Source organism: Gymnogyps californianus, chromosome 3, assembly GCF_018139145.2.
Source record: "Gymnogyps californianus isolate 813 chromosome 3, ASM1813914v2, whole genome shotgun sequence".
Taxonomy (NCBI): Eukaryota; Metazoa; Chordata; class Aves; order Accipitriformes; family Cathartidae; genus Gymnogyps; species Gymnogyps californianus.
The window spans coordinates 88,383,601-88,400,384 of record NC_059473.1 but is presented as its reverse complement, the minus strand read 5'-3'; the positions used below and the strand labels follow the sequence as shown (position 1 = coordinate 88,400,384).

The window sequence follows — 16,784 nt, the reverse complement described above, 5'->3', positions numbered from 1 at the left end:
TCCTACCACCTTCATTTAATGCCTCTTAGTTTTTGCACTAGAAGAGAGAGGAAAAAAACCCCCAACCTTTACCCCCAGTCCTCTTATGCTATGCATTATTCTTTAGACTATCATACATCTCCAATTTATCACTTTGCAAAATTAAGTGTCCCAGCTTACATATTCCAGTTTCAACTCCTCTTCCCAAAACCAAACGAGACAGCAGAAAAACATATAGTACCGCGTTTTCTTTTAGAACCTGTCACGTGGCAGTGTATGCACATCAACTCTGTAACACAGAGCTTGGGCCTCTGAAATCCTAGTTCAGAAACAATATGCCTCTGTAAATTCCACAAATACATTAACACTCTAAAGCAGTCTAACACAGAAATATAAAGACCAGTGTCTTTTTAAAGCCCCTGAAACTAACGGAAGTCTTTCAACTAAGTTTTACCAGGCTCTACCCACAAATATAGGAAGATTAAGAAAGGAACTATCTTACCCTATAGTCAAGTAAAAGGTTAAAACTGGAAGTGCTGGGCTTTAACTGCGGCAATGTTAGCGAGAGGACCGATACTTAAGTTATATAGTTAACCTATTATGTATGTGAGACATCAATGAACTGTATACTAACGTTTTAAAGGCAGATAAACAGGTATCAGCACCTTGACAATTTTGGCTTGTAGCACTTTGACAAGCCACACTTTCATCAAACACTCAAGCTCTTCACTTTGAAAAGGAAGCTCCTTTATGGCATTAAAACATTCCTCATTTAACACCTTTGCTTTGCCTCTTCTCTCCGTACTTCCCAGCCTCTCTACTCTGTATCCTCATCTCCAAATCCAGTAAGAATTATTCAAAAAAAAAAAAAAAAAAGCCAAAACCAAAAAAACCCACAAGCCTCAAAAGTCATTCATACTAAGATATTTACAAGACAGGAGACAACAAAGCTCTCTGCACTACTATTGCCTCTCTTGTGTGAAAAGACAACACAAAATAGGTAAGCTGTTATATTCAGATTTTTTTTCTGTTTATTCTTTGCATTTTCAGGTTATGGTCAATTTTCCCCACTCCTATAAAGTGGGGAAGGAAGATCACTTACTGTACCTTCTTGTTGTTTTCGGAAGTGGGACTCAAAATGGTAAGTTCAGGCCTACTTGGTTTAGGCTTGGGAGATTCACAGGAGTTGATAAAATTCATGATGAATGGCTCCAAATGCTGACCTTTCTGAAATAAGATGGGAGTGACCTGTCACTTGCATAATTATAGAAAGAAAAACAGAATACTGAGTTTCCAAATAAATTTTTGACTAGCCTATAAGTTAGTAAGCACGTAAAATTAGTTATTGAAGTTAAAATACTGGCAACTTGGAAGACTTACTCACCTCTTTCATCAGTTTTCCTGGAACAGATTTTATAATTTTACCTATAATTAGAAACAAACAAACAAAAAATTTCTGTTATCACTGCCTGATCTTAAAGACATTTTTCTCTGCTACATTTTATGTACTCATTGTCTAGTATTTAATTTAAAAATACAGTAGTTTTTAAAATCTGTATTTTTTTTTATTTGGCACAACGAGCTATGAAAATAAGTCTTCCACATATCCAGCTTGTAACTTAATGCTTAGCACTCTTCAAGAAAAGATACTTAAAATATGAAAAATATACAGGTGATTATCTGAATACTTTAAAAAAAAAAAAGCAAAGTACTGTAGATCTCCCTTTGTAATTTTTCTAGAGGCCCAAACATAAATAGCTATAGCACCATAACAGCAGTACTATATGACACCAGTATAGGCACAATTTTCTGTATTTAAGTTCTTCATCCTTCATAAACATTTATCACAAAAGAAATCACAAAAACTGAGATTCTCCTCTTTCCCTGAAAAGATCAGCTAATCTGGAGAGATTCTGGAAGGATCCAGTCTTGAAAATACTGGTGAATAAAGTTTTACAAATTGGACAGGCCACAGCTGTGGTCTTAAAAATCAGCTCTTCTGTCCTGTTAAGGCTATCAGGATACAGCATAGTAACTTTGAATGCTGAAAAATGAAAAGTGTCTAGAATTAGTTTTATTTTAAGCACTACATTTACAGTAAAATTTTCCTTATCTACATGTCATTAAATTTGGAACTTAGATCAAAAGTATGTACAATGATCAAATGATAATAATAAAATCACTTATTCTCACAAAAAGCCCTACTGAAATGCCAACAGTTGTTAAAATGTTGTTTATGGAAGTGAAGCATAGTCTCAGACATGAGATGCATTACACTAAACACCATAATTATAAGCTTTTTTTAACAACATACAGTTGGATCTACAGGGGAGGTCTGAAACAAAACAAAACGCTTTAACTGGAAGATGACCACCGAAATCTCATTCAACAACTTAGTAAGCACAGTAAGAGAATGGCCACCTCAGCAGCTTCACACCATGACCGGGAGAAGCAGAAATGCAGCGGCACAGTTCACAGTTTCTCTGGACCACCCTGGTGCCAGAACCACAAGTGCTACAATACACGAAGACAGAATGGCCGTGAAGTTGACCTTACCAGCTCAGGTCCACTATCCTGAGACAGCTACATTGCAGCCAAGCTGTAAAGCCACACTGCAGTCTACTTTTTGGATGTATTATCAACTATTACATTAGACAGCAAGAATTTCTCAACTTCTCAATTTCCATTTGGCCTGCCAATATCACACACACCACTGCCTCAAATTCTATTAAGTAGCTCATGTTAAAAGAGATCTAGCTAATACCAGAAATATTCAATCTAGAGATCTAGCTAACACTAGAAATATTAAATACTGCAGTTTTAAGATTAAAATAAACAGATTTTAATCAACTAACACCCAAAGGTAGTTTATATTAAGAAATCTTTTATACCATCACACCTGTAAACAATGACTGACTTGTGTAGATTTGACCCGTGACAATACCATAAGTCTTCCTGAACAATGAAATTTCTTAGAGAAATCTTATCACTTTGCTTGCTAACGCAAAGATTGAAAAGCAACCACTTAAACACTTTTTTCCATAATTTCAAAATGACCTTTTTCTTCAAGGAGAAAATATCAACATATCTTGCTTGCTGAGCTATAATTTTAAGGGCTGTGAAGGAGCAGAGTTCTTACTTCCCACATCCATATCCTTACACAAGAGTTATCTATTCATTGCTACTATCATTCAATCACAGTATCTACAGTATTACTATTTGTCAGCATAAACAACTAGCATATTACATACCAAGATTCACATCAGGCAACATTTTATCAAGAAACTGAGTCTCTCCTCCATTAGGGGACAGGAAGTCAGCTAAAAGCTGGCTGTTGCTTAGTTCTGGATGTTGCAGAAGTTTCTTTGAAACAGAAGGAAAGAAAGAAGTACTTTAAAACTAATCTTTAAAAATCAGTTTCCCTAGGGCAAAAAGATATTCAAAGAGCATTACATTACCACAGATATTGTCATTTGCAAAAGATTTCTGTTTTCAGTCACATGAAACTTTAACAAGTTTTACCTGCCCACTTGAACCCTTTCTATAACTCAAGTTACTTGGAACAAAAAAAATAGCAGATATTCTTTTACTAGTTTTATATCATTAGTTTTAGAATATCCTTTGCTCCAAAAGTTTGTTTGATACCTGCAGATATTCCTTTACTAGTTTTATATCATTAGTTTTAGAATATCTTTGCTCCAAAAGTTTGTTTGATACCTGCAGATATTCCTGAAACTCCTCTCTCTTGGATTTTAAGAACTCATAGTTCTTGGGGCCAATGATTCTCTTTGAGGGAAGCTGAGCATCAGGAAACGTACCTAATAAAGATATCAAGGAGATTAAATTATTCTTGTAACGCAGCAAACATTGATTTCATTATTTTAAATTTCAGCTCAGTACTGAATGATAATCACAACAGTGGGAAAGTGGCTTTCCAGATGATGGAGAACATACCATGAAATTCTGTTAGCTTCGACTCAAGCACATAAAATTCAAGATATCTCCTGTAGACAGACCAGTGTTCAGGTTCATGCCCAACTGGGGGAAAAAGAACCCACAATGTTAGAAATAAACCAGGTTTTATGCCACTCGAGAGACAAATTAAGCAACAGCAAACGTATGCTGAATTATTATAGGAAAAACCTCAATGACATTAGTCCCCCACATTGCAGTAACATTAAAAAAAAAAATCCCAGCCAAATAATTTAAGTGTTAAATTAAAATGTATACCTGGTAGACAGATATGGTACTAGCATGGAAATCATCTTTTCTAGGGGATCCCTAAAATCTAAACAATGGAGCGCTGCATAACTTCAAAATTTATTAGAGCTGACTATGTTAGATCTATTTTCAAACTTTTAACCGAATGATTTACAGAAATACTACTTGTTGAATACAGTCCTCTGCACCATCAGCTTGAATCCTGATCATTCTTCCTCCTGGAAAATATCACTAAATAACTCTTAAACACTTCATGCTTATTGTGGAAATATTAGTTTGACTAACACAAATCTATGCAGCCCCAGGATGATGCTATTTTCCCCACTCAATATGGATGTACTGCTATCTAGATACTGATAAACTATCTGCAAGCCAGGATGGTTCCTAATAAGCAAAACATTTTTATTTCCTAAGACCTATAATTTAAGGTTACATAAAAAGTTATTTGTTGTTCATTATTCCAAAGTTCGTGGGTGAAAGAAAAATATGCCAAGGGTTTATTAATATGAATCATAGGATCAATATTTTTGGGAAGAGAAAGTGTCCAACTTTGGCATGAAGTCTAAATGGAACTGATTCATGCTGAGGAGTCATTTCTCAACTTGCAAATAATAAATGTGATCATTTATCTCTCAAACACACTTCCTCATAATTTTCAAGTCACTATTTCAAAATCAGAACAACATGTATGCAAAATACACTGCAACAGCCATCAGAATACAGCACACTAGAATATTTTGAGTTCATTTCTAAATGACATTTTATTTATTCACAACATTGCATACCTGCCCTTCTATCATTTCTCTCTACATCAATGCAGAACACAGGAATTCTCTCCTTTCTGTCTTTTCTTTCCAAGGAGGGATCGTCAAAAAAATCTACATATGGGATGCTAATTTTCCATGCGGCAAGGTTGCGGGGTGTATTTGGGGTACTAACAGCCTCCTCAGGAGAATCATCTTCCATCACCATAACGCCTTCTTCAATCTGTAAAGATTCACACATCAAGATCTACAGTTCTATTTTAATTGATTCAGCCTACCTTTGCAAAACTTATATACGATAATGAAACATAAATCAAGTCTTTACGTATGTGTCACTAAAAGAACAAAAACCCATTTCATTAATGGAGTTTTCATGTAGATGAATTTCTGTTTTTAGATCCACTGCAAATTAATTTGAAGTTAGCAACTTCTAGTGAGATCTGAAAGTTTTTATAGCACTATCAAGTTCCATATCTGATACTTCAGGGAAAAACCAAGAGGGGGAAAGGGAACAGAAGTACTAAAGGAGACAGCTGGAAGAATGCCTTAGACACAGACTGAATGCTACAGGAAACAGCTTGGGTCCAGCAGATTTAGCTGCACTGAATTTCCAGCATACTAGGACCCAAATTGAAGACTTGAGCTTACTAGGTCAGGGCAAGAAGCTATCTAAACACAACAAGAGACAGAAGCCAACAGTGCACCAAGCTAGCAGGTCTCCCACCCCCACAGAGAGTGCAATGGAGTATGTTGTGGACACATGAATCTGAGTTGCTCTGCAAGGTGCAACACAACCACGACTGGGATTGAATTATTCCTGCAGCCCAGAGCTATTTTAAGCAAAGCCATCATAAGCATTACTGCATTCCCCATCAGCTCCAGTTTCAGCATCACACTCCCAGAAACAGATGCACGAGGGAGCAGCACGGACCTAATCCTTGCTGGCTGCACGTAGGGCAGCTCCAGTGCATGGAGTTCATAAACTCAGACTCCACACCATAAAACATAATGCTGATTCTTCCATATGTAAGCAGACCTTAGAAGCAGTGCCACGTGAATGCTGAAGAAGTCCTTTCAAACTTGAACTGCAGTCCCAGCACCACACTGACATTCACTTTATGCTCCTGACACTGCCCATCACAGACAGGTGGAGCTGCCCACAGGTAATGCATCACCCAAGTACCACACAGCACACCGAATTCTCAGATCCCCAGCAATGACAAAGGAAGTGCTACAAATCTTTTAGGACCATAAACAACAGAAATATTATCTTAAATACTGAAACTGAAAAGTCCAAGCTTCAACAGCTACTCTTGGAAAGCTATGTATTTCTCCAAACAATGCTTAACCCAATTCTCATCTTCACCACACAGAAAAAAACGAATAATAAAAAAATGACCCAAAGGAATGAAAATGATTTTTGCAAATGAGGAGACAGCGTCTGTGAGAAGGAGGGGTAGGGCTGGCCTTAGACTCAAATAGGACTCAAAAATAAAGTGGAATGGAGAATTTGTGGGGAGATGAGCCCTCACTAAAGATGTGCTGGAGAAAAAAGTTCTTGTATTTTCACAAGCATAGGCAAGCAGGTGAAAAAAGAGTAGTCCTATTTCCCTAAAAAAACTGAAATTGTTCGAATCTAATTTAGCCTGCTGCCGTGCTGCAAGAGCTTCTAAAACACTGCAACCCTGCAGGGAGGCCGGCGCTGCCTGGTGAGGAGCAATGCCCAAGCCCATCATCTTGCTTCCAGCCTGTGCCTGCCACAGCAGTGGTCAGCACCTCGCTCTTCCCACCACAATTTACAGAACTATTAAATATGTTGAGATAGGTTAGAGTTAAGCGACAATTCAAAAGTACATTATCTTAGTAAGTCTCACACAGAGTCTTGAAAGTACTGCCACTTGTTAAAGTTAAAATAGGAGATTTTAACATATGAATTTACAACATGTGAAACTACAGCAAACTGGAAAGCACAAATCCCACTTTCAAGTTCTTTTCCGTTAGCTTCATAATTTAAAGCCAAATTCCCCTCAAAGGCCAAGCCTAGGTGGCTTAACAAGTTTTGCCTGTATTGGGATAATCTAATTAACAGATTAAGGCAATACAGCATCCTTGAAATAATTTTGGCTGTGTCTGTGCTACACTATTCACATGATCATGACTCAACTGCAGCTGAAACACAAATGATTCAACACACGTTAGCAATCTTTCTTCAGTTTTGTTTTGCCTTTGCATAGTTCTGAAATGATCCTCAAACTGTTTACAGTGTGGACCACTGTCTTCCAAAATGGCTCTCTGGAGATCCACTGACTGAGTCTCTTCTCTTCAAAACACCTTTTTGCTTCCACTTAGCTGGTTTATTCAATGAAAAGAGAAACTGTGACAGGCAAAGAGCAGTCTCAGTTGCCGCTGCACAGAGACCACGCTCAGCTGAGGCAGTTCATAATTTGAGAGCTAAATCACAGGCTGTGCTCTTTCATAAAGCAAACAAAAATAACCCCAGTCTGGAATGAACAACTAGGGCTCACAAACTGCAGGACGAACTTGCATCAAAAAATGGAATAAATAGGACAGATACTCTCTGAACCACAACGGGGTTGTCAGGTAGCTTTACATCTAAAAAGTCTTCTGTATGAGGTCTTACCCTCATTTTCCCCCTTCCCCAGGCTTTACGCAGTTGTCACCACTGGACAGAAAGAGCAGAACGTTTCAGGATAGCAACTCCAAGTCAACAACAGCTGAGTTTCTGCAGATGGGGCAGCATGAACTGGGTGCAATTTACACTCACTCCCTCACCCTGTGAGGGTTGAGCTATCAGCTGCCAAAATTAACACTATAATCTATCCTGACTAATCATGTATATTTGCATTAGCACTAAATATACAATCTCTACTAGGACCTCCTTGCAAAAATGCAAGATCATTCTAGAAACATTCAGGCTTATTTGATTCTGTAGTGTTCGACTAAACTAAATGTATAGGCATGGACTTGATCAAAACGCAACTCTTGCCTACGCTTTCTGATTCCTTCTTTTTTTAATTTACCACTGCTTGCAGCTCTCATCTCCTACCATTTATTGAGTTAGCACAAGGCTTAGAGCAGGTATGGATCAGTCGTTTCCCGAACTGCTCATAAAGGGGCCATAACCTCTTCACTCAGCCCTTCTGAGGTCATTTTGGATCATCAGCAAAGTTTCACAGGCTCATAACCTCTTTTCCCCAGATCCCTCACCTGACTTCTAGCCTGGTTTTGGTAATAATCCTATGTAAATTTGCAGGTTTTCCCACTATGACAACCACAGCACCTACATTAACTGTAAGCCAGGAAGCATGAATTTCTGGAGTTTTTAATTCTCTTTCTAAACAGATCACCAACCTGTAATACTTATAGTTTGCCTCAGTCTCTTTCCATTTGTTTTATCCAACAAAGCCACAAATTCAAGTCTACAGGTCTTCTGGCTGCCTTGGGAACAATACCTGTGCTTTAATATGTATAATATCTTTTGCTATATTTAAAATTTAGCTGACAAAGATTGAGTGTGGTTTCACGGAATTACTATTATCATGTTAGCAGCTTACAAAGCTGCTGCCCAGAGCCACAGAAAGCTGCTAACACGTATTTCTATCCCTATGTGATTTCCTTAGACTAAATGGGTGTTTCCTATAGGCTTTAACTGCACCCAACATGACTTTGTCCAAAAAAAAAAATAAAAAAAAAAGGCAAAGACATTGTTCAGTTTCTGTCACAATGCACAGAACTCCATTTCACTGCCATTCTTTACCTTATATTTACCTTGAATCCACCAAGCTTACCTTAACACCAATTACTTAAATACCTAATCAGGATCTGTGTAGGAGGAAATAACTCCCATATCCTCACTACATAAGCTAATCAAAAAGTTCCTCAGTCTGTATACTGCACTGCCACCATCTTACAATTATACTGTTATTTCCCCGATTGCGTTTTTCTTGTCCTGGAGAGCTCTTCCTCTGACCCTGTGATGCCTGCTAGGAAAATACACCTCAGCACTTACTGTGACATTTTTAGTGTTGAATTCTGTATATTCAGTGTTCACTCATGAAGTCATGGCTCTGTCCAGCTGTTTGGACACACAGTAACCTTACAACAGTTTAGTGTTTTCTTTTCCCATTTCTTCTTCCCATCCACACTTACCAAGTGAAGGGACTTAGGTATTTTCCAAACTTTGTCTAAGGTGGTTTTAGTAAAAATGTAGTATCCTCCCTTTATTTAATGAAGGGATTTGAGACAATGCTGCACTTAAAACTTTCCCTTCTTGCCTAAGCTAAAGTCATTCTGTCCATCTGAAAACCTTCCTCAGTGTCCTGGTTTCGGCTGGGACTGAGTTAACTCTCTTCTTAGTAGCTGGTACAGTGCTGTGTTTTGGATTTAGTGTGAGAATAATGTTGATAACACTCTGATGTTTTAGTTGTTGCTAAGTAGCGCTTATCTTAAGCCAAGGACTTTTCAGTTTCCCATGCTCTGCCAGCAAGCAAGTGTGCAAGAAGCTGGGAGGGAGCAGAGCCGGGGCAGCTGACCTGAACTAGCCAAAGGGGTATGCCATACCATAGAGTGTCACGCCCAGTATAGAAACAGGGGGGAGTTGGCTGGGAGGCACGGATCGCGGCTCTGGCATCAGTCAGCGGGTGGTGAGCAACTGCATTGTGCATCACTGGTTTCTTTTCTTTTTTTTTTGGTATTCTTTTTCATTACAATTATTATTATTCTTAGTTAGTAGTGTATTTTTATTTTTACTTTAGTTATTAAACTGTTCTTATCTCAACCCATGAGTTTTACTTTTTTTTCCTTTCCTCCTCCCCACCCCACTAGAAGGGGGGAGGGGGAAGCAGCTGTGTGGTGCTTAGTTGCTGGCTGGGGTTAAGCCACGACACTTAGTAAGGATTAGACACTATATTGTCTGTCTCTCTCGCTGAATTCAGCAACTTCTCACAAGTAACTTCTTGTGCTCTGGCACAAAAAACATGTTCCTTCTCTGAGCTCCACTGCTTCAATTGTACTTCTACCAATTCCTCTACTATAGGGGAATTATACTTCCACGCCCTTTGGCTGAGAATCTACAACAGCAATGCTGCAAAATTAACGCATTTTCATTAGAATCTCACCTCAAAAAGAGAGAAGTTACAACAACAAGAACTTAACTGTCCAAGAAATTAATTGCAACAGTTCTGCCCCCTTAAAGGCATGACCCATATGAAGATTTAGTCTGTACAGAAAATTGCCTTTTTTTTCTCCTCTTAAAGAAAAAAACCCAAACCTATCTAGAGTTCTAAGTTGTTGAGTCCTTCCCACCCTCTTCTGAAAGCAATTCTGAACAAGGTGAATAATATAAACTCATATTTACACTTGTATCTTTAGGCTGTGGAAAACGAGCTAGCAGTTTATCAAGGTGATAAATGCTTAAATGTTTTGTTTGCTAGGAACAGGTACAAAAGGTTGAATTGGCAGACACACTGTATACATGGCTACCAATAGCTTCTGACCAATTCCCTCCTCTTCCCTTTTTAAAATTTTCCATTTGTCCCCCAACTGTGCTTCAGATACCAATGTGCCATGCAATAAGTCTACCATTGGCTCAATTGCTGTTTAGCATGAAAGAAAAACATTAGTTGAGGGAGACACCCAAGACAAATGAGAAATGACTATTGGCTCATGATCTTTAGAGAGAATGCTGCATCACAGACCAACTTGACAGCAATCTCCCCACTACTTCATCTATGATTTTAAGGTCTTGTGGCAAGCTTCAGATGAAAAGCCATGCATGCAGTCCTATGCATACCTTATTATCCAGAATTATAAAATGGCATGGTAAGTTTTCAGAGAGAAATTCATCGCTTACAAAAATGTCTGACACTGCTACTTTTAGTACTTCTCTGTACTAAAGCAATAAGCTCAGAGGCACAATAACTGGGAACGTGGCCTTGGCTTGTGAATGAATACAGGGAAAACAAGGCAACTTAATCAGAAGCCAGCACATGGAAACCCTGCAGTGAAGTAAGACAGCAGAAAAGGCAGAAACTTAACATTTTCAAATAAGGAAAGGAAAAAAACCCAACCACAACAAAGACTTAAAGACAAATTTAAAGCTTTTACTCACAAAGTCATCTTCTCCTTCATTTAAGTTATAGTTAGGCAACATAGCTCCTTCCATTGCAGAACTCTTGAATACACCTTTTATTTTGTTGCCTATTCTGCTGATTCCAAATGATTCTCCTCTCTTCTGTGTGGTCCTAGGATTACAGAAGCCAGAGTTCACAACACAAGGCATATTATTACACAGCAGCTCAGTAGGCCGTTGCACATCATTTGCAGATAAGAGAAACAACTCTATAAACAAGTAGCCAATATATTTACAATTCCACTTAAACTGACATTAATTTATGGCAAATTTGTTCTCTGATCGATCAGCAAAATTTCTTGATTACACTTTTAAGAGATATGGGATTCCCATATGCTTAACCATGAGCAAACATTAACACTCCTATAATAGTATCTCAGTAAAGCAGGACACAGAATAAACAATTAACTATGCAAAAGAATTTTGTTTTGACAGCAGAAACTGTCATATGGCTACAGGCACGCACAACGAGAAGGTCACTAACTCTGTCCTTTTCCACGTACCTATATTTAAATATTTATCCACTCTTGCCAAGTACTGTAAATGGTGTCGTTAGATGCCTTTTTTTTTTTTTTTTTTTTTTTTTTTTTTACATAAACATCCCAGAATTTTACAGGCATGTATGATTCAAGATAGATCTCGACTTTTAAGCATTAGGGACAGACAAAAGGAATGTGCAAGGAGCAAGACTGAGCATGAGAGAAAACAGATGCAACTGAAGAATCTTGGCTTGAAGAGCCAGTCTGACTGAAAGATGAAGACTTTAAAATACAGTTGACAGGCGAGTTAAAAATCAATACAGTGAACTGCAGAATCAAAGACTCAACTTCATAGATTACTGAGATTAAAAGCACAAGTAGTACTTTAGAGGACCAAAAAATATGCTAAGTGTTTCTTTTTCCTTTGAAACAAAAAATTAACTACTGAACAGTAGTACCAACAGAACAGCAGAGACCAGCAGATAAAGCATCTTCATCACCCGTAAAACCATGTTGACATCAGCTGCTGACTCAAAATGTGCATGCACGTTACTAACGATCTTCCTGTTTATAATTTTACCCAGACTGTGTACATGACTAAAATTGTGTAAATAATCCACCTTTTTTCCAAATCTTTTGCTTTTTCTATCTCTTATTATCAGCTCCAAAGCAGACAGGCACCATCTGTCTTATTTATCTCTGCTAACCAAAGATAAGGTCACTTGGCTGTTTGTAGTGTAAATCCATGTTTGAACAATTTTACTCAATTTTTAAACAACTTCTACATGTTATTGTGCTGATCTGAACTTTTTCACATTGGGGACCTACCTGAATCTTGTTCAAGAGCTTAAACATTGGGCTAGCAAAATACAAACCTTATTCAGACAAAACTAGACAGCTTTTCCAGAAGGTTAATACTTCAGACCTCTGGCTTGACTCCTAAAGAAGTTTTCGTCATTCCTGTGAAAACTTGTGCAGTTGTCAAGATTTTGAGCAAAAACATTAATTTACACAAGCTCAAAGATTTGTTAAGAGTACTCCAGGCTCAGATCAGTTCTTTCCTGCATTGATCATGCTCCAAGTGAAGGCAGAATACAGCTTTGCCTGTAACTGCAGTACTGAGCTGTATGGGGCCAGGACTCAACCTGATAGCAAGGAACTAGCCCTTCCTGCCCTAATGCTGAGCCCAAAGATCATGTCTAATGAGTACAGAGCAATCACTAAACTGGAACAGGTATAAAGTAACAGGATGGGATTCTTTTCACAGGAAGAGACACAAATTCAGAACACAAACTGGTCGATAAGAGGGTACACAGACACATGGTGGATAACGCATGGAGAGAACAATAGGACTCGTTAGGCAAAAAAATCCTTGAGCAAGCACGTGGAGCACAAACCAGGTTAGATGAGCATGGAAAAAATCTGTGGATGTTGCAGAGATGGACAGACAACAGGATGACCAAAATTTTGAAGAAGCTGAGCAAGAAAAAAAAAAATATACAAAGAAACAGGTATCAGGATGAAAATCTAACAGATTCACTGGCTAAGTAGAAATAGGAGAAAGAACTTGAGGCTAGGTAGAAGCGAAGATATGGGACTAGGATACGGTTAGGTTCAAGGTATGAGAGAAGAAAGAGGAGAGGAGGTGGCCAGTTTAAAACAGAGATCAAGTCTTCAAGACCTGTCAACTCTGCTACTGTCAACAAATATATATACAAAACTCATTGGGAAAAGTATCCCACTCCTTCTAGTGCTGATCCACATAACAGCATTATTCGACTGTCATTCCATAGTTGCTTTCTTGGCAGGGCCTTGAGCAGAGAGTCTACAGGTTCCAACACTCCTGATGAATGATGTGATGACAAGAGGTTGGAAGAATTTTTTTTTTTTTTAAAAAGCACCAGAAGTCACACATAAATAACATCAAACAATTACAATTGTTGTTCACTCTATAGCTGGGAATTGCAGACCAAAGATTGCATTAGTGCCACTGCGCACTGTGGTATTCTTTAATCGTGGATGGTTGCAAAATAATTTTCCCACAGGATCCCTGCCTCATTCGGTGCACTGAACAGATCTTCGCAAGTGATCAGCCAGGGCTATGCAGCTGAAGAATACTGTTGTGAACCTCTGCGAGTCAAGAAGTACCAGGCAAGTCGTATGTATCAGACAAGCTAGATATTTACATGCATGTGAAGTCAGAGTACCATTTTCTTTTGGCTGACTAAAACCCCTACACCCAATTAGGAGAAATGCTGAGCACACAGAGCTGCACTTAAAAATCAATGAATTGCACTTATATCTCAAATACTTCTTATTGCTCAATGCTCTAGCAAGTTATAAATCAATACACTGAACTGGCACATAAAAGATAAAAAGTGTCTATATACCTTGATTCCTAACCTGTAAAATGAAGTTGATAATGTTCCCTCAAGACTCAAGAATGGTATGAGTAATATATGAAATACTGATGCTCTGACAAATTCTAAGGAAAAGCCCATAACGAAAAAATTGTTTTCTGAGTTTGGATAGCATGTATTTAAAGAGGCACGAATAATGAGAAAACAAACCCTTGAACAGCTATTAAGGCATTAATGAGTGATCACAGACTACCTAAAGCAAATTATAAAAAATAGCATATGTTATAATCAAACCTATAACAGTCACAAGAAAAGCTGCAGAGAGAACTAATTTAGGGAATTGCTGGTTTTGAGTGCTTGATAATATTCATAAAATGGTTATATTTGCATGCAATGTTAGGCAATGATCATCCCGGACACAGCCGTGCAAGATAAAACAACCAGTTAAGTGGATAAAACCTCAAACAGGATCTGGAAACGTGACATGGAGTAAAGGAAATTTTGGAGCAGCTAGCTCCAAAAAAAAAAGGCCAAAAAAAAAAAAGCTTCAAGTTATGCAAATATATTTCAAAACTAATAACAACAGACAAATCGTTAACAGCAAACGATATTAATATATTGCAAACTTGTGAAATTAGTAATTAAGCAATTTCTAAACACTTGGGAAAAGGACATGGGGAGTAAAGCTTATTGTGGGGAGAAATGCAGTTTAGTCCAGAGAAGACATTCACGTGTTTTTTTAGAAATAAAATGGACAGTTAACTGCTGTTACAAAGGCTGTGTGATGCAGTCATGATAGATGCAGCATAACTAACGCACAACATTTATCAAGTGTTAGATAGACTTACCGGAAGTCATCCAAACTCAGGCTACTTCTGCAACAACAGGCACATAAATTACCTCACAGCCCAGGAGAAAATAATGTTAAAAGAAAAAAAAAAAAACCCAAAAAAACCACCAACCAAATTTGACAGACCTATCCCAACAAAACTGAACGGGCTTCGACCATCACTACAGATTAATAAAAAACGTGGTACAATTAGGAGTTCCTGACCTAAAATCCTAAGAAAGTGAAATGCGAATGGTACCTGCACATTTCATCACCACAATCTTGGCCTTTGAATTTAAAACCTCAGCTATTGAAACTTTCAGGTCTTCACTGACATTCAGCACAAGGGGCTACCAATTTATAAAGAATGACTTTCATTCTTAAAGTTACCTGTAGTGCCAAACAGGCAGCTAACTTTTTCTATAACCTATTTTCAGAAGTCACGTAGTAATCTAGTTCATTTGGCCAATACAAAGAAAAGGCTGTGGACTTATTTTATGTAATAACACCACTCCCCATCCCCCCGTATCAGATATAGTAAAAACCACTATTAAAATATCTTTTTTAATTATTATTATTTCACTGATTTTAAGAACTGTCATGTATTTTTGACATTCTACATAACCTGGTACATGGAACCAATGCCTCAGCCATCAACTCAATAATTTCAACTGAGATGTTTAAATGGAGTAACCATAAACACAGTCATCGCACACATTATTTTAATTCACTGGAGCTACTGAATTCTGGACAAACTGATATGGGATTACAATATTCAAATTTTAGATTTTGTTTTACAAGAGGAACTGATTCTAAGGCATCTTACACTGTCTTTAGTCATGTTAACTGTGAAACTGGAAACATAACCTGCCAAGTTGGAACTGATGGTGACAAACAATTACATTGCACACAACTGTTTACAGACTTAATTCTGTGGGTTTTACTCCTAACCACTCCCCAAAATTGTTAATAACTTTTCTACTTGGTCCTTTACTTGCAAAATGTTTTAATTTTATTGCTATCCCAATGATGAGAAATCAGGATGCGTCTATTTCTGTATGTGGTCATGGTCTGTAGAAAATCAAGGCAGATACACAGCTATCCAGAAATCCGGGAGTTTATATAACATAATGGCTTTTCTTTTTTTGTTAGACTTCCAACACAGAATACCTTTAAGTAATGTATTATAAATATATAAATATGAGAGAGGGAGAGGGAATTCTTATCCTCTCTTCCACACACCCAAAATTAAGTCACCAGAATTGGAACTTAAAACATCAGTTTTCATTGGCCACACACATTAAACATTAGGTGGAAAATATGAGTTATCAAGTTAAACTGTTGACAACCACAGCTAGTTATCAAGTTATCAGAATATTGTCAAAGTGACTTCTTTACACTCCAGAAATACTTGGGACTTCTCACCTATTACCTTAGCAGTTTTCATAGCACATTATTTGTCCTACCTGTACACGAAAAGCTATGATTATTTTGTACAGTTCAAAGAAGTGATTCAAACCAGAAATTACACACTGATAGTCACTTCTTCCTACTTTCCCACTCGTATTTTCTAGAAACTGCTCTATAATTTTCTTGTCTTACAATAAGTGAAATCTTTCAACACATTACCCACGTGTACATTCCACTGGGATTTCGTATCTACTACTTGATCTTTTTAACCAGCAGTATGTATGCAATACACACACAGTACCCCTAGCAAAGCATCAAAGATATGGAAAACAAAACTCATCTCTTTGCATATAATCTCTCTCAACTGGAACTAATGCTAGAATAGGGAAGAGAAGGCAGGATAAGGTATGTGCATATGGATAACATCTGGAATAATTCCATAAGTAACCTTTTTTAAATTTTTTTTTCCTTGGCAGTGACTGTCTGTACCAGATTCTGCAGAGGGAAACTCCAAAGCAACAGGAAAACTACTTGCAGATAGGACCACAGATAGGACCTCTGTTTCATGGAAATAATCACTGAGGCAGCGCT

At 37.7% G+C, this 16,784-nt stretch overlaps 1 protein-coding gene across 4 annotated transcripts in view; it reads right to left on the bottom strand.

Moving 5' to 3' along the window:
• Positions 1–16,784, bottom strand: part of SNX14 (sorting nexin 14) — a 60,910-nt gene that overhangs the window by 13,771 nt on the left and 30,355 nt on the right. For 2 of the 4 annotated variants that reach the window (XM_050894934.1, XM_050894937.1), the window contains 8 exons: positions 14,803–14,829; positions 11,095–11,227; positions 4,986–5,187; positions 3,934–4,017; positions 3,697–3,797; positions 3,231–3,342; positions 1,364–1,404; positions 1,087–1,206 (listed from right to left, as the gene is read on the bottom strand). In XM_050894934.1, the coding sequence (XP_050750891.1) occupies positions 1,087–1,206; positions 1,364–1,404; positions 3,231–3,342; positions 3,697–3,797; positions 3,934–4,017; positions 4,986–5,187; positions 11,095–11,227; positions 14,803–14,829 (820 nt within the window). The remainder of the gene's footprint in view (positions 1–1,086; positions 1,207–1,363; positions 1,405–3,230; positions 3,343–3,696; positions 3,798–3,933; positions 4,018–4,985; positions 5,188–11,094; positions 11,228–14,802; positions 14,830–16,784) is intronic. The other 2 variants (XM_050894936.1, XM_050894935.1) reach the window with 2 other exon arrangements.